General features: G+C 43.2%; 1 protein-coding gene across 8 annotated transcripts in view; it reads right to left on the reverse strand.

The window, feature by feature from the left end:
- The window catches only part of bahcc1 (BAH domain and coiled-coil containing 1), a 275,446-nt gene that overhangs the window by 64,950 nt on the left and 185,437 nt on the right, over positions 1 to 25,059 (reverse strand). For 6 of the 8 annotated variants that reach the window (XM_033044370.1, XM_033044369.1, XM_033044374.1 and 3 more), the window contains one exon: positions 23,003 to 23,134. The exons of 1 other annotated variant lie outside the window; for it this stretch is intronic. In XM_033044370.1, the coding sequence (XP_032900261.1) occupies positions 23,003 to 23,134 (132 nt within the window). The remainder of the gene's footprint in view (positions 1 to 23,002; positions 23,135 to 25,059) is intronic. One more of the 8 variants, XM_033044372.1, reaches the window with a different exon arrangement.

Here is a 25,059-nt window from a genome sequence, read left to right on the forward strand (position 1 = left end):
GAGATCTGGGCTTCATTTTCCGCAGCTAGAGGCTGATCTCAAGCTATCAAAACAACTAGAGCTCAGTGTGTGGTGTCACAGTCATAGCGCTGTAAGCAGAAACAGTAGAAATGTTGTACGTGCTGGATTAGAATCGACCCACCTCCTTGAGATTTGGACTAGACTGTATAGACACAGAGCAGAAACAGGCCCTGCGTCCCACTGAATCTGTGACGACCAGGGAACACCCTGTACACTAGAACTATCCGACACACTGAGGACAATTTACAATTTACAGAAGCCAATTAACCTGCAAACCTGAAGGTCTCTGGAGTGTGGGAGGAAACCGGAGCACCCGGAGAAAACCCAGGTGGTCACAGGGAGAAAGTACAAACTACGCAAAGACAGCACCTGTCATCAGGATCGAACCCGGGTCTCTGGCGCTGCAGGGCAGCTACCTACCACTGTGCCTCCCTGGTTAATAAAAATTGTGCAGTGGATTGAAGTATTTCAAATGTGGCATTGTAGAATAAATGTAGTAATGTGGAACAAACTATAATTAGTTCTCGTTATCCAGCGGGCAAAGAATTGAAGATGCATCCTCTGTAAACCATTCCTCATTCAAATCTCTGCTGACATGTACTAAGTAATATTACAGCAGATTCACCCATCCTGTGTTCGCTTACCACATTACCACCCATCTACATTGCATCACCTTTCCCCACCTGTGTAATCTCACTCCCACCATACAATTCCCAGAGACACGTGTTCCTGCTCTGGCCTCAATCATCTCTGATTTTAGATAAGCCATCATATAGCAGACCCATTAGCTGCCAAGTTCTGGGATTCACTCCTTAAACCTCTCCTCGTCACTGCCTCTCATTCCTCTTTAAGACCCTCCTTAATTACCAACTTCATCACCTGCCTTAATATCTCACGACACAACCTGAGATACAGTAGCGCCAGAGACGCGGGTTCAATCCTGACTATGGGTGCTGTCTGTATCGAGTTTGTACTTTCCCCCTATGACCGCATGGGTTTTCTCCGAGATTCTCGATTTCCTCCCACACTCCAAAGACGTGCAGGTTATAGGTTAATTGGCTTGGGTTTGTATGTTTGGTTTAAGTGTAATTTGTCCCTAGTGTGTGTAGGTTTGTGTTAATGTGCGGGGATCGTTGGTCGTCGTAGACTCAGTGGGCCAAAGGGCCTGTTTTCGCACTGTATCTCTAAACTAAACTAAACCAACTAAACTAAACCTTTGAGATCAGCGGCACAGAGGTAGAGTTACAGCCTCGCAGTGCCAGAGGCCTGGGTTCAATCCTGACTTAAGGTTTTTTTTGTGTCGAGTTCTTCCTGCAACTGTGTGGGTTTCCTCTGGGTGCTCTGGATTAAACGGTCTTTTATTGTCACGTGTAAGGTACAGTGATATTCGTATAAGGTACAGTGATATTCGTATTACCATACAGCCATACAAAAGAAAGCAACAAGCCACACAACTACATAAACATTAACACAAACATCCACCACAGTGGATTCCCCACATTCCTCAATGTGATGGAAGATAATAAAGTCTAATCTTCATTCCTCTGTCCTCCCACATCCCAAAGACGTGCAGGTTTATAGTTTAATTGGCCTCTGTAAATTGCCCGTAGTGTGTAGGGAGTGGATGCGAAAATGGGATAACCGGGAACTTGTGTGAATGGGTGATCAACGGTCAGTATGGACCTGGTGGGCCGAAGGGCCTGTTTCCATGCTGTATCTCTAATCCAAACCTTTCTGAGACACACTCTGAGATGTTGCATAAATACAAGTTGGTGTTATTGGACTGGATTGTTTGTACGGGGCAATACAGTAACATTTTGCTGTGTTAAATTGAACTTCAGGCTCCACTGTCAATGGAACTTGTAAACTCTCCAGCTGCGACCTCCATTATTTGAGCCCTTCTTTCAACCCGCCAGAACCGACTCCATTTTAAGACAAATTATTTGTTAATTAAATGCCCACTCAAGCCAATAAAAAGGAACTGTCTCCAAAATGTTAACCTTTATTTATTTAATTTAGTGCATGAACAGCCCTGTAATCTGATTCAGGATGAACTGGGTCATGTTGCTTGGTTTAAATTGCACAGGCAGCATTGGTTCTGTTAGCATATCTCACATGATTGCTCGCACACTGACCTCAGGACCTGCTGCCCTTCTGTGACTCCACAGTGAAGTGTCACCAGTGTCCTAGATTGCTCATGCATGTGATAGGGAGGAGGAAGGGGACCCCTGTTCCAAACTACAGGAACATTAATTCAACGTAATAAACTGCCAACAGCTGGTGAACAGAGGGGGGACTTTTAAGGGATACGAAATGCTTGCACTTTGTCAAGTTTTAGGCATAGTTTTTTTTTTTGCGAACTGTTTATCCTTTCCAATATAGTTCGTTAACTGGGCAAACGTCGGAAATGGACAGTGTTTCTCAAACTCTGCGCAATTAGTGCTGTAGAACAAGCCCTAATTAGTTTCAAATGTCTTTGTTATAGTTATCATGAGCCAATAAGTAACTCAAGAATATATCCTCCATTTTAAATAGTTATCTGGTTCATGCCTTGCACACTAAGCAGTTGAATTAATTTAATTGGATGCATAGTTAAGTGAAACATGCAACAGGGAGGATGAAGACTAGTTACGTGCTGCCTGCCTGTAGTACAGACTCAGAGAAATGCCAGGTCTAATTAAAAGCCACGCTCATTCTTTATAAAATGGAGCAAACCTTCCAGAAATGCTGCGCTCCTGAATGTGCAATCTCACTCACTCGGTCTACACACACGTATGATGTTGATCATTTTCAGGAGTATTTGAACTCCATTTCATGGCTTTCATCAACTTTCTCTGCATTTAATGCACCAAGTGTAACAGCTACAACGGTTGTACAACTATAACAGCTACAACGGTTCCCATCAGGTGCTGATGCAGCCGTGAGTTAAGTTTCAAATCGGCTGAGGACGACAATCAAAAATCTGCCCCCTAGAATTCCATTTCCTTACTTGCCAATGTGGAACGGCCAAGGTGAGAGATTTTGTGCACTAGATCAATGTTTTAGAAACTTCCATTTATTTTTGACCACAACCTAACATGATGTCATTACTGGAACAAATGATAATCCGGTCATTTGTCATAAATGGGGCTGCTCCTTTTTACAAATCGATGACATTTGTAAGAAAATATTTAGTTGATCTTTCTGTGTATTGATGCAGTTAGTTGACTATTTGACTGATCGTGACTCCGGCAGTATATTGCTGGAAATAATCTGCATGTTCATTATTTGGCATCACACTTCAAGCTTTGGATTACATAATGCAAAGCTGTGCCAACAGTCAAATTGAGATGTTATCACTACCAAGTGAAATCAGATCTTTAAATGCTTTAGATTGTGGGCCCTAAATTCCCTGCAACAGATGCCAGCATCAGGCAACAGACTGGTAATGTTAATGTGCGAAATACTGCAAGCAAATGATTAGAAATTAGATTTGCCTAAAGGAGGGGGTGATAAAATAAATACGTCCCATGGTGGGCTCATTCAACTTTCCTGCGATATTTCTGAAACAACAGATCCAAACCCAGCAGTATTTCAGAAAGTTAGTTCAAATTATTTCCCTTTAATCATGGGCAACGTGGTGGCGCAGCAGTAGAGTTGCTGCCTTCGGGCGCCAGTGACCCAGGTTCGATCCTGACTACAGGTGCTGTCTGTACAGCGTTTGTACCTTCTCCCTGTGACCTGTGTGAGATCTTTTCTCTGAGATCTTCGGTTTCCTCCCACATTCCAAAGACGTACAGATTTGTAGTTTAATTGGCTTGGTATAAATGAAAATTGTCCCTTGTGTGTGTGGGATAGTGTTAGTGCGCGGGAATCGCTGGACTCGGTGGGCCGAAGGGCCTGTTTCCACTCTGTATCTCTAAAACTAAACAGAAAAATTCTATCTTCCAGGTTACAGGAAAATCTTGTAAGGCCACGAGAGGAATAATTGGTAGTGTGATTTCAGGAAATATTTAGGTTCCAGTTTACTATTCTTCATAGGGGTGAATTATATTGTCAGCAGCACTCCCACCACATTATAGACTGCAAGAAATTGCAGAGAAATGTGGATGCAGCCTAGACCATCAAGCAAACCAACCTCCCTTCCATTGACTCCATCCTCTTTTCACGCTGCCTTGGCAAGGCCAACAGCATATTCAAGGACCAGTCTCATCCCAGTCACTCGCTCTTCTCCCCTCTCCTCTAGATCATCTTCAATTCACATTCACTCCATATTCAGGGACAGTTTTTCCCAGTTGTTATCAGGCAACTGAACCATCCTGTCACCAACTAGAGAGCAATCCTGAGCTACTACCTACCTCATTGGAGACCCTTGGACTATCTTTAATCTGTCTTTACCGGACTTTATCTTGCACTAAATGGTATTCACGTTATTCCCTTTATCATGTACCTGTACACTGTGGTTGGCTTGATTGTAACCATGTATTGTCTTTCCACTGACTCGTTAGCACGCAACAAAATCTTTTCACTGTTCCTCGATACATGTGACAATAAACAAAATGAAACGAAGCAAGAGGCACAGAAGTGTGAAAATGCAGACCTTCTGATTCAGGGACAGTTTCTTCCCAGCTGTTATCAGGCAACTGAACCATCCTATCACCAGCTACGGTGAGATCCTGACCTCCCATCTACCTCATTGGAGACCCTCAGACTATCTTTAATCGGACTTTACTGTACTTTATCTTGCACTGAACATCATTCCCTATAATCAGCATCTGTACACTGTGGGCGGCTTGATTGCATTCATGTATAGTCTTTCCACTGACTGGAGAGCACACAACAAAAAGAGCTTTTCACTGTACCTTGGTACATGTGACGATAAACTGAACTAAACTAAATTATATTAAGTGGAGGACACTGACATAAGGAGTAAAGGTAAACTGGGCATGGGGTGTAAACTTGGGCATGAAGTTTTTACCTACCCAACAGTTTTGGTTATGTAGAAGAGCAGTGAATAGTCCTTTCCCAAGAATGGATTTATTAATATTTGGCACTGAATAGCTAGAGCAACTAAATTGTAATCAACTTCCACACACTTGGTTCCAGCAAACATTTGAGAACTGGGTGGGAATCTGATACTCTCACAGTCATTACGAGCTGGAGAGTAAAGACAAAATAAAAACAGGATTTGCTGAATACTCGCTGCACCCGTGAAACAGAGCAAGCGAGTGATTGTTTTGTAGTCTCCGATGAAGGATCTCAGACCTGAAATATTAGCTCTGTTTCTCTTTCAACAGATGCTGCATCACCTGCTGAATGTTTCCATACATTTGCTGTTTGTATTTCGGATCTCAAACATCTGCAATATTTATTTTTATCGGATTAAGATGAGTTTTCCCCCTCTTGCTGGAAGTGTGTAAAAATTATGAGAGGCAGAGATAAGGTAGACAGTCAGAACCTTTTTCCCCCCAGGGTGGAAATGTCAAAGACTAGGGGCCGTAGGTGTAGGCGAGAGGGATAAAGTTTAAAGGAGAAGTACAGGGCAGGTTGTTTAACACAGCGTGTGGTGGGTGCCAGGGATGGTGGTGGAGGTAGATACAGTACTGGTGATTAAGAGGGCTTTTAGATCAGCACATGGATATGCAAGGAATGTAGAGATATGGATTAACTGCAGACAGAGGAGATTAGTTTAACCTGGCATCATGTTCGGCGTGGCTATTATGGGTAAAGGGGCTGTTCTTGTGCTGTAATGTTCTATGTGTAGGAAAGAACTGCAGATGCTGGTTTAAATCGAAGATAGACACAAAATGGTGGAGCAACTCAGTGGGACAGGTAGCATCTCTGGAGAAAAGGAGGGTGACGTTTCAGATCGGTTACTCCGGCATTTTGTGTCTATCTGTACTGTTCTATGTTCCATGTTTTGAAATTTGCTCAATGGCTGAATGAAATATAACAATTTGATTTCTAGATGATGGGTTTTCACCAATGGACCAGTGTTAAGTGGCACAGCGGTAGAGTTGCTGCCTTACAGCGCCAGAGACCCGGGTGCTGTCTGTACAGAGTTTCTACTTTCCCTCCATGACCTGCGTGGGTTTTCGGTTTCCTCCCACACTCCATAAGGCGTACAGGTTTGTCAGTTCATTGGCTTTGGTATAATTGTACACTGTCCCTAGTATGTGTGTAGGATAGTGTTAGTGTGCGGGGATCTCTGGTCGGCGCGGAATCGGTGGGCTGAAGGGCCTGTTTCCACGCTGTATCTCTAAACTAAACCAATTAAACTAGTGAATGAAAGGAAGTGTGGTCTTTATACTCCATTTGTGGTGGATCAACTGGTTTATAACTGTTGCAGACAGGTCTATAGATTTTTCAATACAGATCAGTAAAATCTTGCCAAGGGAAAATTTACATTGTGCAAGGATAAGCTGTCTGCTAGACTAGAGGTCGTTAAAGATACATTACCTTGTCTGTATAACTGTAAATCAAGAATTAGTACATTTAAGTACACTCAGTGGAATTCTGCGCATTGATGAAAATCTCTCTTTTAATGAATGATTTAGGACTGAGAATAGTTTGTAAACAAGTTGCCATTAGCTAAGGAGAACAATGTGGAGGAGGTTGTTAGATTATTACTGGGTAAATGAGGTGACTCAATGATACAGTTTCACAATTTATAGATTAATTATCAGAAATTCTGAAATGCAAGCAATTATTAAAGAGATGTGGGGAATTGTCCAGTGCATTGTGCTTAATGAGGAGTGTGTTGACAAATTTCCTGCACTATTGTCTTATTGCTTTCCAAGCTCAGATTCTGCCCGGAGACAAGCTAATAAAACAATGGGGAGTTGAGGCGGGCAAATTTTAAAGGGAACACAATGGTGCTGTTCCCAAGGAGATGAGTCCTGTGATTCCCCCTTAGGCCTGTGAATGGGTTGAGTCACTGCAGCCTGATCCTCAAAATACACACTGTGAACTCTTAATTGTTTTTAAGTGGAGCCACTGTTGTTGACAGACGTAGACATCAAAATGGAGGGTGGGGAGGGCGGTCGGGGGAGGGGTAAAATATATCCCTGCATCTTTCACAAATATAATTTTGTTAACAGATTTTTCAAACTCAGATTTCATCAAACTTCCATCAGCTCATAAATCTAGACCCTTAAATCTAGGACAGCCTTTTGTGTCCCATTTCACCTAATAAACTCAAACTTCCATCAGCTGAACAGTGTCCTTTCCAGCTGTTTCACCCTCTCCCTTCATTCATTGCTGCTCAAAGATTGCTCTTGGAAGGGAGAGGCGACAGAGAGAAAAGCAGCAAGGTTTAAGGGATAACACGGTTCAGAGCGGATTATGAAGCAGTTGTACATTGCAGGGTTAAGATAATACCACAAAAACTGGCACAGAACTCAATTAGTTTAAGAAATCTGCGCAACCTTCTTTATTTATTTCAGCCGTTGCGTATCACTACAGATCGACCTTGTTTATGTTTTGACCACTGCTCACAATTGCTGCAGCTTTGGCTAATATGTTTTGTTTATTTTGTTTATACACGTGCATCTAATCTGTGGGTTACAAATGGTGCATTACAGGGTCTCTTTTAAAAAAAAAATCATACAGTATCAACAATCCAATCCCATCATTTTTACAGACGTGGGTTTAGCTGGTCAGGGAACTACTGAGTCAGGGAATCTTTAGACTAAACACTCCAGAGCCTTGGGAACAAAAAAAAATCTATGCTGACACTTCAACACAATGTTGAAGGAATTCTGAGTCATTCAGACAAAGTTAAACAAGAAGAGGTCTCGACCCGAAAAGTCATCTATTTCAAGCCTGGCCTGCGGAGTTACTCCAGCATTTTGTGTCTTTCTCCAGCATAAACCAGCATCTGCAGTTCCTTGGTAGACACAAAATGCTGGAGAAACTCAGCGGGTGAGGCAGCATCTATGGAGAGAAGGAATGGGCGACGTTTCGGGTCGAGACCCTTCTGCAGTTCCTTCCTACACAAGTTAAACTAAGACTCTCTGTTCCCTGAGATGGGATTGTTTCAAGGTAAATCTGTTAATTATACTGGCCTGAGTGATACCTACTCCACAATGATCATCATTAAAACAAACTATGTGGCAATTTTCATTGCTGCCCTTTGGATCTTGCCGTGAGGAGATGAGCTACCATAATAATGCCCACAACAATGAACAACTTCAAAAAGTAGTCCATTGACGGGAGAGCATTTTGAGATGATGGAGTGGGACCCGACGTGGGGAATCCTCCATGGGGGGGGGGGCAGCACACAGGAGGATCGGGCATGGGGAAGGGGGAGGGGTGGGGAGGGGGACGGAACAAAGGAGACCTGCCGCGGGATACTTTGTAACATTATCTGCGCCCTTTATGTGGCTGCTCTTTGCATACCTTTGGTATGTAAAACAAAGCATTTTACTGTGACCTGTCACATGTGAGGATAAAGTATTAATTCATATATTCATTGAAGTGTGGATATTTAAGGAGGTCTTTGCCTGTTGCGTGGGAAACTGGCAATGTGGATCACTCGCCGATGAGACAACCTGGGTCTAGGAGCCTGGCAGGGTCCCAGAAGCCAAAACCCTTTATTTGCGTTTAACCTAGGACAGCCTTTTGTGTCCCATTTCAGTCTGAAGAAGGGACCCGATCCGAAACATCGCCTATGTTGTCTGACCGGCTGAGTTACTCCAGTACTTTTGTGTTTTGCTCAAGATTCCTGCATCTGCAGTCACTTGTGTCTCTCAGGCTTTTCGGTAGCTGTGTTCTGGCTTGCAATGGGGAGGGTTCTTGCAATGGTGACTCGTTTCCTTGCAGTCGATGCAGCAATGACGTGGCAGTTGCAGCTGCAGCCGCAGAACTGAAGTCCCAGTGGGAATTATCGAGTTCTCATTTTAGTGCACGAGTCTGTACTGTAAATGGTGAAGTGCTACCTTCCCAATTTTTTGCAATAGTTCTTTTTAGGAAATGGAAGTAGCTTTTAGTGTTATATGCTGCACACATTTAGTGAAGCAAGGAAGGGATAGCTTTCCCACCAATGGCTGGAGCAGTGACATGTGGGAGACAATATCAAAAGTCATAGGTTGAAAATAATTGGTAAAAAAACAATAGGCTGTAATTTGGTGAGAAGCAGGGAGGGAAGAAATATGTTTTTATTATGTTGACAAGTTATGATTTAAAGCATTGGCCAAAAGATATAGAGGATTTATGAGGGGAAGTTTTTTTGATGTGTCGATCAGGGCTTTCCAAAAGTAACTTTTTAGTGTAGTTTAGTTTAGTTTAGAGAAACAGCGTGGAAACAGGCCCTTCGGCCCACTGAGCCCGTGTCAGCCAAGGATCACCCCTACAGTATTCTATCCTACACACGAGGAACAGTTTACAAATGGCAATTAACCTACAAACCCGCACATCTTTGGGATGTGGGGGGGAAAACAGAGCACCCGGAGAAAACTCACGTGGTCATAGGGAGACCGTGCAAACTCCGTACAGACAGCATCTGTCATCAGGATCAAAGCCGGGTCTCTGGTGTGTTGGGTAGCAACTCTGCCACCGCTGTGCCACTGTGCCGCCATAATTGCAGAGGCATTTGAGGGGAAATAAGTCACAGAAATATAAGGAAAGAGCGGAGGTTAATCTGGTGTTTAGCTGAATGAGAAACTGCCTCAGACTCAATGGCCATTTGCTCCCTTCAAGGCGGTGATGATCTGGAGTTCACAACATTAAAACTTGTAGATCGTTGCAGATTTAGTGCAACTTTCAACTGCAAATAGGTCGAATGCTTGGGGAATGTGATTAGCTGAGCAGTTCTTGCCTCGGAATGTAACACAAAGTGTCAAATGACCAAATAGAGACACAAAATGCTGGAGTAACTCATCAGGTCAGGCAGCATCTCTGGAGAAAAAGGATGGGCATTTCGGACCGGGATCCTTCTTCATATTGAAAGTAGGGGGAAGTGAAGAGCTGGAGGTGAGGAAAGACCAGGACCAGCCAGGATCAGCCACAAATGACCACAGGCAGGGCATGGCCTGGTCAGTCCATTATTGGCTAGGGATTGGGTGGAGAACTGTGGAACTGATAAAACAACTAGGGAGGAGGTACACGCGGTAATAAACTAAACTGAGAAGAAGGGGGATAAATTTAATAGAAACCTGAGGGGCAAGTTTTTTTTACACAAAGGGTGGTAAAGTATATGGAATGAATGTCGGTCGGAATGTCTGTTTTTATTCTATTGTAAATTTTAGGCCTACTTTCTGTTTTTAGACATGGTAATTTTAATTTGTTTTTTAAGCTCTATGTATTTATCCTTTTTCACTAACTACACTGAATGGAAACTGATCGAGCAACGTTTTTTCGTTTCCTCTGTGTATGCAAGTACTCAGTGAAAATGATATTAAAGAAATACTGAATACTGAACTGAATGAGCTGCCAGTGGAGGTAGTTGAGGCATGTACTATCACAACGTTTAAGAAACAATCAGACAGGTCCGTGGATGGGAAAGGTTTTGACAGATATGGGCCTATTGCAGGCAGGTGGGACTAGTGTAGATGGGGCACGTTGGTCCGCGTGGGTAAGTTGAGCTAAAGGGCCTGTTTCCATGCTGTATGACTCCATGACCAAGTGGGGAAGAATGATAAAGGCATGACAGCATTCCCCTTTCTGGTGCTGAGTGCATATAAAATCCCTGAAGTGGTAAAGAATGTAATTTCCCTATATGGAACTTTAATTTGCAATTGAAGAAACACCACAGTCAAATCCTATTCGAGAAATTCTCTGTTTGATGCCAAATACATAATCATTTACTGTGACCCAAAGCCCTTCACTGTAATACAGTGGGGGTCAGAGAGAAAGGCCTTGTTTGGGCCATGGCTTGACCCTTTTCAGAGTAGTGTTTTAATGTTGTGACACCATTTCATGAAGTCTGCATGAACCTCAAGCCTCAAGCCAAACTACTTTTGCAAAAATATTCACTTTTTAGCAGGATCTTCAGAAAGTATTTTTATTTAGACCTGAAAATATCCAAGGAAGGTAATGTATGAATCTGAGCCATTGTGGCTAGGAACAAAGTGTGTGGCAAAAAATAAAGCAAACCTACCCTGTAAGCAGCAAGGTGGGATGCAGTCCGTAGCTATTACATATCAGGAGAGACAAGGATGCTGCAGATGCTGGTTTACAAAAAAAAAATGCTGGAGCAACTCAGCGGGTCAGGCAGCATCTCTGGAGAATGTGAATAGGTGACATTTCGGGTCAGGACCCTTTTTTGGTCTGAAGTATTGTCTTTTGCTGTTACACGTCATGCTGGTTAGTACTTACACCAAAACCTAGAAAATAAACACCAACAGAACCGTACCAAAGGCAATTCTCCAGAATATTTCTCCTTTGCTGTACCACTGTGTTCAACCAAATCTATAAGCCCAGCCCCACAGCACAGACATGCACATAGGTAATTCATCATTTCAAATCTGTTACAATCCTCAGGTTAAATATTTGGATACTTTCTTTTACAGGAGTTCTTAAATAAACACACAGACTGTTCATTTTGTCTCATTCATTGGTGTGGTCCACTCTTTGCTGTGGTGTTTCCCACATTGAATCTGGTTGTTCTTAAGAAAATTGATTATATAGGACAACAACAAAAATTAGAGCCAAAAAAAAAGCATATTTGGTCCATCGACTATGTGCAGGATCTATCGGTCGCCCTTCTCAGTTCTTTCTCATAAAAGCCCTGTCCCACAGTACGAGTTCATTCAAGAGCTCTCCCTAGATTAAAAAAAAATCAAACTCGTGGAAGCATGTAGAATGTATGTAGCGGGTACGTCGAAACTCGGGGACTCTTAGCGACTCGTAACACTAATGACAGGTACTCGGGAAACGCGGTAAGCTTGGGAAGACTCGTGAAGATTTTTAAACATGTTGAAAAACGTCCACGAGAGCCCCGAGTACCTACGTGTGGCCATTACCGTAAATCTCCGAGTTCAAATCAGGGCAAACTCGGGAGAACTATTGAATGAACTCGCACAGTGGGACAGGGCTTTAACTCTATAAATGATCCCCCTTTAAACTTTGCCAACTCCTTTCCAAGACTACTTTTGAAAGAGGACCAGTTGCACCCTGGAAACTCCCTCTTCTCCCCTCTCACATCGGGCAAAAGGTATAAAAGTGTGAAAACGCTCCCCTCCAGATTCAGAGACAGTTTCCTCCTGGCTGTCATCAGGCAACCGAACCATCCTACCACAACCAGAGAGCAGTCCTGAACTACTATCTACCTCATTGGTGACCCTCGGATTATCTTTGATTGGACTTTACTGGCTTTGCCTTGTACTAAACGTTATTCTCTTATCATGTATCTATATACTGTAAATGGTTCGATTGTAATCATGTATTGTCTTCCTGCTGACTGGTAAGCACGCAACAAACGTTTTTCACGGTATGTCAGTACACGATAAACTAAACTGAACTAAAACTAAACTAAAAACTAAGACCTTTGATTTTAAGTGTGTTATATGCACTTTTGGGCAGTGATATCCAACTTGCTGCAGAAAGATAATTCTCATATTACTCACTTTTGGTTCTTTTCCTGATGAATCGGTTGATATTGCCATATTCAACCCATCTTCAACTTTTCTAAATGACGCAAGAACCTAATTGAAAGCAATTGCTTTCTTTGGTACAATGTTATAAGATGGTGGAAAATAGAAATAGTTGAAATCATTCCACTGGAAGATTTGGAATTTCTCACTATGTTGAGGGCAGATGGTGTCATGCTGTGTACGTGGAATGTAAAGGCATGTGTTGCATTCAGTCACTATCCTGCCAACTTCAGGTATTAGACTACTGATCTGCAAAATAATTGGTGTTAATGCCCCTCTTTGAGTATCCGAAGGGGCTATTCCCCAAATTCTGGTTAAGTTTCAGCACCACACTCCTGACCCTTGGGCTCTTGACGAGGCAGGTTGGCCAGGAGTCAGTCTCATCAGTCTGCTGCTGGATCTGGACAACATGGACAATCATAGCCCAGGCATTGAAGGCTCCATGTGAATAGATCAGGAAAACGCACAGAGGCTCTTGCCCAGAGTATGAGAATCGAGAACCAGAGGACATAGGTGAGGCTGGAAAGATTTAATAGGAACATGAGGGGTAACTTGTTTACGCATAGTTTAGTGGGTTTATGAAAAGAGCTGCCAGTGGAGGTAGTTGAGGCTTGCACTATCCTATCCATGTACCTGTCAAAATGTTTCTTAAAAGCTGTGATAGTACCTGCCTGAACTACCTCCTCTGGCAGCTCATTTTAAGAAACATTTGGACAGGTACATGGATAGGGTAGGTATAGCGGGATATGGGCCAAACGCAGGCAGGTGGGACTAGTGTAGATGGGACATGTGGGCAATATGGGCCGGTTTCCATGCAGTATGACTCCATGACTCTAACTGTACACAGGGAACCCCTCGAGTGGGAGCCTGCAGTGTCACTGGCTTGCTGGAGGCTGTCTGAGATAGATTCAGGGGCTGATGTGCATAGTGGACAGCAAATATTGCATTTTAATTTAAAATGTAAAAAATGTTTGAACTGGGTAAATAAAATTATTTATTAAACACAATAATACCGCTGATTCTTGAGCAAGGCCAGTAACAGCGGAGAATAACTTGGTAAAGTCAAATTTGACTCGTTTGCTGGTCTAAGTAAATAATATGGAGGGTTTATATTGATGGAAATAGTTGTTCTCATCTATTGTCGTTCTACTGACTGGATAGCATGCATCAAAAGCTTTTCACTGTACCTCGGTACACGTGGCAATAATAAACTAAACTAAACTAATCTAAAACATGTTGCAGGAGTCAATGACCGAAGAGCCACATGACAATGACTCAGGCTCAGTAACATTTGTCCAACTGTGGTTTTTTTGAAATATTAGACTCAAATTCTCACCATTTATTTTGAGAACCAGGAAAATAACATGGAACGCCATAAAATCTTAAACATAGAATGTGCAGGTTCTCCGACCCACAATGTGTGTACAGAATATAAAGCCAAGGTCAACTCATCCCATCTGCATTTACTTTAAAATTTACCATTTAAAAAAAAAGTCAAATGAGATCACTGGTGAAATCTCGCTCTGTTTGTTGAATTGAAAGTAGAAGTGCAAACAACTTCTAGTCTGCTCCAATTCAGATGTTGCAGGAATAGATCCTTTGCACATGCTAAGAGATTGTTGTTTTGTTGCAGAAAAGCCTTTGGCCAATATCCCTTTGGGAAACTTTTACTTCCCTGAAGGGATAGTGCGTCCAATCTCACCACATCAATAGAGCTGAGAATGATTAGCCTGGATTCACCCAGTTAAATTTTAACTATGGATTTTTCATGAAGTCCATAACCAGTAACGTTCACCAAAGCAACTCTTGCTGGTCTTATCTCATTTAGCCAGAGGCCAAAGTCCAAAGCACCATCTATCACATAACTTCTGAACCAAGTCTTCACCCTATCAGCAGATTGGGGATAGATTTGAGGCCAGACTTCTCTGTGCCTCCGACACAAATTACTGCTGTAGCGCAACAAAGGATGGGATGGAGATCACCCTGCCAAGGTTTCCATTGGAAGGTCGGCAGTGTTACACACAAACCCACAGTGTTGCACACACAGGGGTGGCAAGGTAGCGCACCCGAAGTGTTGCTGCTTTACAGCGTCAGAGACCCAGGTTTGATCCTGACTAAGGGTGCTGCCCGTATGAAGTCTGTACCTTCTCCCTGTGACCGCGTGGGTTTTCTCCGGGTGCTGCGGTTTCCTCCCATATTCCAAAGACCTGCAGGTTTTGGGTTAATTGGCTTAGATAAAGTCTGTAAATTGTCCCGAGTGTGAAGGATCGTGCTGGCCTACGGGGATCGCTGTATCTCTAAACTAAAACTAAACAAACATGTGGTTCTCTGTTGGTTTAGGTTAGCGAATGCATTCAGATAAGATTTTTGATTTGACACAAAGTGCTGGAGGAACTCAATGGATCGAGCAGCATCTCTGGAGAAATTGGTTAGGTGACATTTTGGGGTTGGCACCCTCCTGTGTAATCTCCTCAAGGTTTGCCGACTTTGAGGAAGTTCTCCCCTTTTTGACTACACCAGGGTCTCGATTTGTCATACGAAACATTTATGCACCAATAAGCCGGTGTGACAATTCCAGAGCCTACACCGGACAATAAAAGCCTTTATAACACTCCACATCACAATTCAACTTGCGGGCAACACAGCCTAGCATCATATCGGAGTGCAAAAATGCTGATAAGTACAGAATGTGAAGGTAAAGCTTATTGTTGCTAGTCTATCTTCCCAATAAACCTGGAGCAAGCGCTTACATTTTACTTCGGAGTCACGTGAGTGACTACGTGAAGAACCCCGCCAGGACGCATGCGTGCCATATCGCTTTCACGCTTGCGAAACAACAGGCGGGGTGGAGCGTTCCCCCGCAGCGGTAAGTTTGAAACCGCGACCTGCAGGTAAGTGATCTACTCTGCGGTAGTGTTTGCCCCCGCGCTGTTTTTACACAGGGGGGGGGGGGAAGCTGGACAAAATAGTGTCCACAAGTGCTGCGAGTGAAGCTGGCTGGGGAGGACCGCAAAGTTGCGGGAGCCAGCAGCAGCTGAAGGCACAAGCCCCGTAAGTGGGATCAGCTGTGCCGACTTTTGGTCCCGCGCCGGGCAGAACACCACGGCCGGGCGGGAGACTATTCAGAATGGGGCCGTCGACTTTGACAAGTCGAAACGGCAGGAGGCGGGGTGGAACGACGTTCCCCCGTAGCGACAGTTTAAACCTGGACCTGCAGGTAAGTGAAACTGCGGTCTTTATTCTCCCCATACTGTTTCACAGGTGGGGGGAAACATGGAGAGCTGTGCAAACAACGGCAGGCAGCACAGGAATCACCCGTAAGGGAACAGCTGTGCCCGACTTCGCTCCCGCACCGGCCAGATTAAACACCATGGCTGGGCGGGAGACTATACAGAACGGAGCCATTGGCTTTGACAAGTCAAAACGGCAGGAGGAGGGGTGGAAGGACGTTCCCCCTTAACGGCAAGTTTTAAGCCTGGACTTGCAGGTAAGTGATACTGCGGTCTTTATTGTTCCCATACTGTTCTACAGGTGGGGGAAACATGCACAAGGCAAAGAAGTCGACCAGAGCTGGCGGGGGGAAGACCGCGGAGTTGCGGACGCCAGCAGCGGCCGGCGGCACAGGAATCACCCGTAAGGGAACAGCTGTGCCTGACTTCGCCCCCGCACCGGCCAGATTAAACACTGCGTCTGAGCGGGAAGGCAAGAAGAAAACCAAAAGAGTCGAGGACTGATAAGTCCGACTTTGGGTGGCCAGCGACCGTGAGCGCTGGAGCCGGTTGGAGCGGCTTATGGAGCCGAGCTCCAACATGACAGACTCCGGGAGAGGAGTCTAGTCACCGTGGGGTTATAAAAAACACCCACAGCAGCACCTTACGTAGGACTGCACAGTGCATCTCCCTCGTCAGAGGGGAGTACTGGGGGGTCAATTCTGGGCTGACCCTGAAGAGGGGTTTTGACGAACAAAACTACAAGTGTGCAGGGAGTGCAGGAAGGCAAAATCTACTGGTCATGGTGTCCAAATACATACAGCCAGACCACGATGGACACCACTGCAAAGATACTTGGGACCAGTAAACTGCGCATCCCTGAATGTTCCAGTCGTGGAAATAGCATCTGGAAACATGTCGGAGCAGGACTTAGGAAAGCCCTGGGGCTCATAAAGGCGACAACATTAAGGATCTCCTACAGCCAAAGATAGCACCCTTATGCACCCACCAGCAGAGCAAGAGAAGCTGGTGAAAGCTCAAAGGCCAGGCATACAGGACAGCGGTCTTTTAGACCATAGCCCAGACCGGCCTTTCTGGAAGATGCACAAACCCCCAACCCAAAAACAAACCCAGACACCGGCGCCTCAACCTCCACGAAGACCACACAGAAGAAGCAAACTTCCACTGGTAACAATGGAGGTAGGTGGGTCTGGTCCCTTACAAATTATAGGAAGAGTGGATAATACACACATTGGTGGGAGATTACACTCTTTTGGATACATGGTGTATATTAACTACAGACACTTATATCCTAAGCAGTATCCAGGGATATACCATTGAATTGTGCAAAAGGGGTAATGGGTAAACCCAACACGATTGGCTGGAATTTGTGTCTTATATCTTTACCAAAACAATATAGATGGTGACAGTCGCATCATCATCGAATTGACCAAATTGAATACATTGTACTATATATTCAGTACAAAATGGGAACTGGTAACTGCTAAAGGACTGATTTCCAAAGGCTACTCCATGGCTAGCATCGACCTAAAAGATGCTTACTATTCAGTGCCTACACGGACTGATCACAAACGTTATTTTAAAAAATTCAACTGGATGGGGCAGCTCTGGCAGTATAGAGCTCTACCGAATACATAATCATATGATCATACTAATTGTGGGCATAACTTTGGAGTTGGCCTAACTAGCTGTAACAGCCACCATACAATTGGGTGAAAACTGGGGTTATCATCCATCCAGTTAAATCTAAACTAACGCCTACCAACATAATGGATTATTTGGGGTTCACTATTGACAGCTCACATGTCGGTGACTTTACCAAAGGACAAGGCTACAGTCTTAACTGAGGCCTGCAACAACCCCACTGACATCAGTGAACCGTCTATCAGATTGGTAGCAAGTATAATTGGCATATAGTGTCTGCCTTTCCAGCCACACAATTTGGACCTTTGTATTACCAAAAATCTACAAAGGGCAAAAATACAAACACTCAAAGTTAATACTGGTCATTTCGACAGACCAATAAGCCACCAATCAAAGCATTATGGAATTAAAATGGTGGAGGGATAACATTCGGCATTGTTCCAACCCTATCGTTATCAGCAAACCCTTAGTGGTGCTACAAACTGATGCCAGTGCGCTTGGTTGGGGTACTACCAATTTCCATCTCCATCTGTGGAGGTAGATGAAAGGCACAGGAGGCATCTATCACAGACACTGGGCATAAACTACCTGGAAATGTGGGGTGCGTTCTATGGCCTAAAGTCATACTGCTCTGGGATAAATCACCAGCATGTTAGGCTACAGAGTGACAATCTGACTAATACAATTTGGTTATGGTGTATCCAGAGAAATATTGGAATATCAGCTACTTACCTACCAGGTAACCCAAAATTCAGTGACAGACATCAGGTCACGCAAATTCAATAAAATAAGACTTAATCACCAGTTACCAAACTGTGTTTCTTAGGAACCAGACCCTGGGACAGCAGGGACAGATGCTTTTCACTGCATTGAGGGGGCAATTGTTTATCTATGCATTCTCTCCTTTTCTGCATCATCAGTCGGGTATTACGAAAAATACAACAAGACTCAGCGTCTGTTAATTGGTAGTGCCGATTGGCCTACTTAACCATGGTTCCCTGTGATACTCAACATGGGTTTTAACCATGCATCACCATCCTGAAACAACCAGATTATTGGTTCATCCCGTAACAGGGGAACCCATCCATGTCAAAAACAACAAACCTATCAATTTGTAGAGTCTTAAGAAACCTCTACTGCAACTGGGACTGGCGGACCGAACATTGAACATTATCTCAGCGGGCCACAGACAGTCCACCAAAAACTATATCTGGTATACATCAGGAAATGGGAGATATATTGTCACAGAAACAACATCACCTACAGTTTGATGAACATAACGTCTGTTCTCGAATTCCTGGCAGACCTCCATTATGATGAGGGGCTCAGTTACAGTACCATTAACTGCGCCAGAAGTGCCCTTTCAACATATCTATGGCGAGGATCAGAGCATCATTCTGTTGGGACTCACCCCTGGTAACCAAACTTATGAGGGGAATTTTTAATATCAATCCCCCAAGAACCAGGTACTCTCTAAATGGGATATGAGTATTGCCCTAACGTTGCTAAGGAATTGGTCTCCAGCAACAGCTCTGTCCCTGCAAAGACTGACGCACAAAACAGTCATGCTGATGGCTTTGGTCACGGCACTAAGGGTACAGTCGTACATAAGTTAAGGCTGGACTATATGACTTCTTCAACAGGAATATAACGTTTCATATTACGAATTAGTCAAACAGAACAGGCCTCAAAATAGAATTTAGGGATTACCCTACAGATATCGTCTCTGTATAATAAGACAATTATTGTTCTATATGGAGAACACCAAAAACATCTGAGGCTATGAGATGGCACTACTAATCAGCCACAAACAAACCCACAAAAAAGTGTCGGTTCAAACTATTTCCAGATGGTTGAAACAGGTTTTAACAACAGCTGGGGTGGATACTAACATATTCAAATCTTATTCCACCAGGGCTGCAACTACATCGGCAGATATGGAGTTGGATGTACCAATGAACCAAATCCTCGAGACAGCAGGATGGATCAGGGGAAAATGTTCCAACTATTCTACCACAAACCAGTAGTTAAACTGGAACTTTGCAGAGCCAATTTTAAGTTCTGTAATATAATTTCACCTCATAAATAGGGGCTATAATTTGTTGTTAACAATTTATCATGGATTTCAATGTTGGATTCATGTCTAAACATGTTAACACAATTCCTCCCACAGTCAATTAAGGCAGATGTGATGCATGGACTCGTTTCCACGGCATGAAATCACAGAGCTTTGAAATCTTCACGTAGTCACTCACGTGACTCCGAAGTAAAATGGTAAGATTAAACGAGAACTTACCAGTTCGAAGTTTGATCGTTATTTTATGAGGAGTAACGTTGAGGGAATACGTGCCCTCCGCTCCCACCCTTGAGCATATACTCAACTGGTATCTCTTCTCTAATCTTACTATGTTCAGTCATTACAGTTATCTGTGATTTCACACCGCTGCTTTGAAGAATGACACGCATGCGTCCTGGCGGGGTTCTTCACGTATTCCCTCAACGTACTCCTCATAAAATAACGATCAAACTTCGAACTGGTAAGTTCTCGTTTAATCTTACTATTACCCTAACAACAGAAACTCACTCTGAAGAGAAACTCACTCTGAAGAGGGATTACCTCTGGAACACATGGATATAGGAAGGTAGTTATAATAATAATAATTTCAATCTTGGCATTGTATCAGAGTAAAATCAATCATAAATGTTAATTTTAAAATACCACGCACACTAGGATTATCTCAAGTCCTTTTCCTTTTCTTCAGAGAGGCTGCCTGACCCGCTGAGTTACTCCAGCACTTTGGGTCTATCTTCGGTATAAACCAGCATCTGCAGTTCCTTCTTATATATAAACTCTCAAAGGTTCTTTATTGCCTACAGAGATATATCTGGGTCTTCTGTTACTAATCATTTATCATTATTAATCATTTAATATATTTTGTACAAATCTCAACAGAACCAGGTCACCAGAGGAAATCATGAAGAATTATGTTTGGTTTCAACCTAAAACACTCTTGTGATAATGGAATCCATTTGCCTGTTTGGTGACCTTATGTTTTCCTTGAACTTGACCCTGTTCCCTTAGCTGATTCCAGCTGTCTGAATTTTGCATGGATCATCATTTAACTAGAAACATAGAAAATAGGTGCAGGAGTAGGCCATTCGGCCCTGTCGAGCTAGCATCGCCATTCAATATGAACATGGCTGGTCATCCAAAATCAGTACTCCGTTCCTGCTTTTTCCCCATATCCCTTGATTCCGTTAGCCCTAAGAGCTATATCTAACTCTGTCTTGAAAACATCCAGTGAACTGGCCTCCACTGCCTTCTGTGGCAGAGAATTCTACAGATTCACAACTCACTGGGTGAAGAAGTTCTACTCTAGCCAGTACACAGCAGTTGTGTGAAAAGGAATCCTCCACCAACCAGTTCCATTCCTTCCCCCTCTCGGCTGCATAATAACCAGAAATTGAGGGGATAGGGGAATACATATCTGTGACTCTGGACCAGTGGAGGATACTCACCCGATGTAATCAAAGGTTGTTAATGCAATGTTGCTACATTACATCCCTATCTCTGGTACTGTGCTCAATCTCAGCACACTCTATGGCAATGGAAGAGTGTCATTAAATTAGATGTCTTAGGCATGTGTTAGATACTGCAACACTATAGATATTGGCAATAGACACAAAGTGCTGGAGTAACTCAGTGGGTCGGGCAGCCTCTCTGGAGAAGATTCGAGAGTCAAGTGTTTTATTCTCATATGTTCCAGACAGAACAATGAAATTCTTACAGCATATATAAAAATTGTACTCTATAAACATTATAACAAATGGGGGAAAAAAAGTTCAGTGTACAGGGGATGTTTCAGGTTTGAACCCTTCTTCAGATAGGAATCCTTCGAGTTCTGACCCAAAACGTTACCTATCCTATTACTCCCGAGATGCTGCCTGACCCGTTGTTACTCTAACACTTTGTGTCTATCTTCGGTAGAAACCAGAATCTGCAGTAAATTTTTACATATTGAGTCTGAAAAAGGGTCCTGATGTGAAACGTCACCTACCCAGTCTGCCTGACTCCCTGAGTTACTCCAGCACTTCTGTTTTTTTTTGTTTGTAAACCAGCTTCTGCAGTTCAATGGAAGCAAAATTTGGAAGAAGCACCAATTCCTGCCACTAAATTGGAATCAATGAACTGTTTGGCAAGTGAGCATGAACTTTATCTTTCAAAAAGAATGACCGCAACTGGTGTTAGCGAACAGCAATTCAGTTCATGAAAGTTCATGGAATTAAACTTTTTTGGTTGTTAAGCAGATGTTTCAGAAATTCATGATTCAAAACTTTGTAAAAGATTGCAATGATTATAAAGCACTATTTCTTGTGAGCCTCGTCAGAGTCACAAACTGCATTGCATTTATGGCACATAAAATCATCTTTCTTCAAATTCTGTGGTCTTCTGCTTACTGAGGACAATTTCCTGCGATTCATTGTTTTGACAAAGCCCCCCGCTAGGAATTGCAACCATTTGTTGAAGCTTTAATGTGCCATTTTTTACCCAATCTGTAGCACCTTCATTGAATCAGTGAGTTTGATACATTGGCATAGACCAATGACATTGCTGACTGCCTTTAAGGAATGATGCAAACAAGCCTGCTCTGTGGCAGGGAAGGAGGGAAGAGGGGCAATTTGCACCTTTGAAGGCCCAATTAAAGGGGGTCTTCTAGTGTGGGAATGCCATCGTTGTGCGGAAAATAAATGATGATGAGCCTGTGCAATAATGAGGACCACCACAGCGTAACCAATGGCTTTATCTTCTGCAGGGCTAGAGCCTTTTCAAAGCTTCTAAGTTGCATTAGATACTGGAGTAAGGGGTCTGACAATAACACATTAGTCTTCCTAAAGAGTGGAGCACTTTGTTTAGTTTGTTGGAGAAAGTGTTTGAAGACTTCAGCACAGTGAATGTACCAAAGTTCAAAATAATATTGATATTCACAATGAGATCAAATGCAATACCTTGACAGAATTGCTGCAGGTAATACACACTGACAGACACACACCCACACACACATGTATATATATATACATACATATATACAGTATATACATATACACACACACATGTATATCTATATATATCTGAGTGTGTGTGTGTGTGTGTATATATATATATATATATATATATATATTAGAGCTTATACATACACACACACACAGATATATATATAGATATATATGATGTGTAGGAAAGAACTACACATTATATATATATTATAAAATTGAAGGTAGACACAAAATGGTTTAAATCGAAGGTAGACACAAAATGCTGGAGCAACTCAGCGGGTCAGGCAGCATCTCTGGAGAGAAGGAATGGGTGACGTTTGAGGCGAGACCCTTCTTCAGACTGATGTCAGGGGAGGGGGTGGGACAAAGATAGAATGTAGCCGGAGAGTAGTTAAACCAGAATTTTCCGAGCTGGAGTGTTTGAGACTTCCTAGATCAATAACAGAACACGAATTTGGCAATACGAAACAATCCACTTACTTAGCTTTTTTGCTGTCACACTTCTCAAGTTCACTCAGTTGTCCCAGAGAAGACAGAACCGTGGAAAGATGTTTGCGTTTCCGCGGACGTCCTGGCCCACGCCTTGCAGGACTCCTTGAGTTCTCATCCCTGCTATTAACCAGATACACACAATGGTATCAGTTCACTTCAGTCGAGGATTTCCCCATCATTCTTCTCACTGGTTATTTCCCAACCACCAAGCCTGTTCCACCCAGAAGGATATGCTGCTTAGACAGTTTTTCCAATGCTGTGTTATTGTGATATTTATATTATTGGAATAACGTCCAGAAGCTTGGACTAGAACATGAGTTTGATTCTGACCATGATTACCTTTGAACTCATTGTGAAAGTGTCACATTTGAAGATCTTTAAGCTACCAGGTAGTGGTGGAAACCCATCTGGTTCAAGAAAGGTAACTCGCCTTTCATTGCTGCTCTGGCCCAAATGTGGCCCCAGACCCCACTCTGTGATGGATTCTTAACCACTCTAAAACAGGCGAGAAAGCCACATACTTGAGATCACAGCGATGGGGAACTTGGGATGAACAATACATGTTGACCCAGATAGTATTGTCCATTTCCTAAGAATAACATAAAAATGTTCAAGAATATTACCTTAACTTGGAGAAACTTGAATTTAAATGAATTACACCAATTTTGTTCATTATGAGGTCAAACAGCTTTTTATTTTGCTGTGATTCAGATATGATTAAGAACATACGAATGAAATATTCCCAACTGAAGCATACTGGTTAACAGTAAAAAAATGTCCTAAGACTTTGGGCAGCACAGTGGTCGAGTTGCTGTCTAACAGTGCTAGAGATCCCGGGTTCGATCCTGACTACGGGTGCCATCTGTATGGAGTTTGTTCATTTGCCCAGTGACTGCGTGGGTTTTTCCAGGAGCTCCGATTTCCTCCCACACTCCAAAGAAGTACAGGTTTGTAGGTTCATTGGCTTTGGTAAGTTGTAAAATTGTCCCTCGAGATTAGAATAGTGTAGTATATGGCGTGATCGCTGGTCGGCATGGACTCGATTGGCCGAAGGGCCTGTATCCGTGCCGTATCTCTGAAGTTTAAAGTCTAAAGACTTAAGCACGTGCCAGCAGGTTTTCAGCCACTTGGGAGACTTGGCATGTGGCACACGTTGACAGATATAAGAAGGATACTTTAAAATGATCCTGTTTCCCCTGACTGCAATTCAAAACTCCATTCCACTCAAGATAATGTTCATACTTTCGAGGGTGTTTTCCGCTTCAAGGGCGTTCAGCTCGTGAAACGTAACAAGCAGGTGCAGACAAAGCCAGGGACTTTGACATCACGCAATGAGCCAGCAGTTTTACACTAACATAATACCATAAAAGACTATAAATACTCCGATTACTACAGAGACGATGCATCTAATTCGAAGAGCTTGAAGGTCATCTGCAACTTTAGTAACAAACCCAAGATGCTCATGATATCATATGAGGGAGAACGCGATTGTTGTGAAGGAACAACGTCAAAGGAATATAGCACAATGAAACCTTATTATCCAAGTCACCCTGACAGTTGCAGCTGCACAAAATCAACTCACACACAAACAGAGGATACTTGGGAAGGGTGTTAGTGGACAATGAATGATTATGAAAGTGGAGTGTATCGGGAGTGATTGGTTTCTGGAGGTCATGAGAGAAAATCAGGAACTGGTGCCGACTGTATGTTTTGTGACGTGATAGACATAGAGATTATTTGGGTTCACAAGGAACTGCAGTTGCTGGAATCTTGAACAAAACACAAAATGCTGATCAAGCAGCTTCCCAGGGGGAATGGAGAGGTGACAATTCAGAGTCGGGACCCTTCTTTTGACTAAAAAAGGCACAAAGTGCTGGAGTAATTCAGTGGGACATCAGCATCTCTGGAGAACATGGATAGATGATGTTTCGGGTCAGGATCCTTCCTCAGAACTGCTCCCTGGACTGTCTAAAGAAAGGTCCTGACCTGAGACATCATCTATCCATTCTCTCTGGATGGACAGCACAGTGGCGCAGTGGTAGAGT

This window comes from Amblyraja radiata, chromosome 26 (genome assembly GCF_010909765.2).
Source record: "Amblyraja radiata isolate CabotCenter1 chromosome 26, sAmbRad1.1.pri, whole genome shotgun sequence".
Taxonomy (NCBI): Eukaryota; Metazoa; Chordata; class Chondrichthyes; order Rajiformes; family Rajidae; genus Amblyraja; species Amblyraja radiata.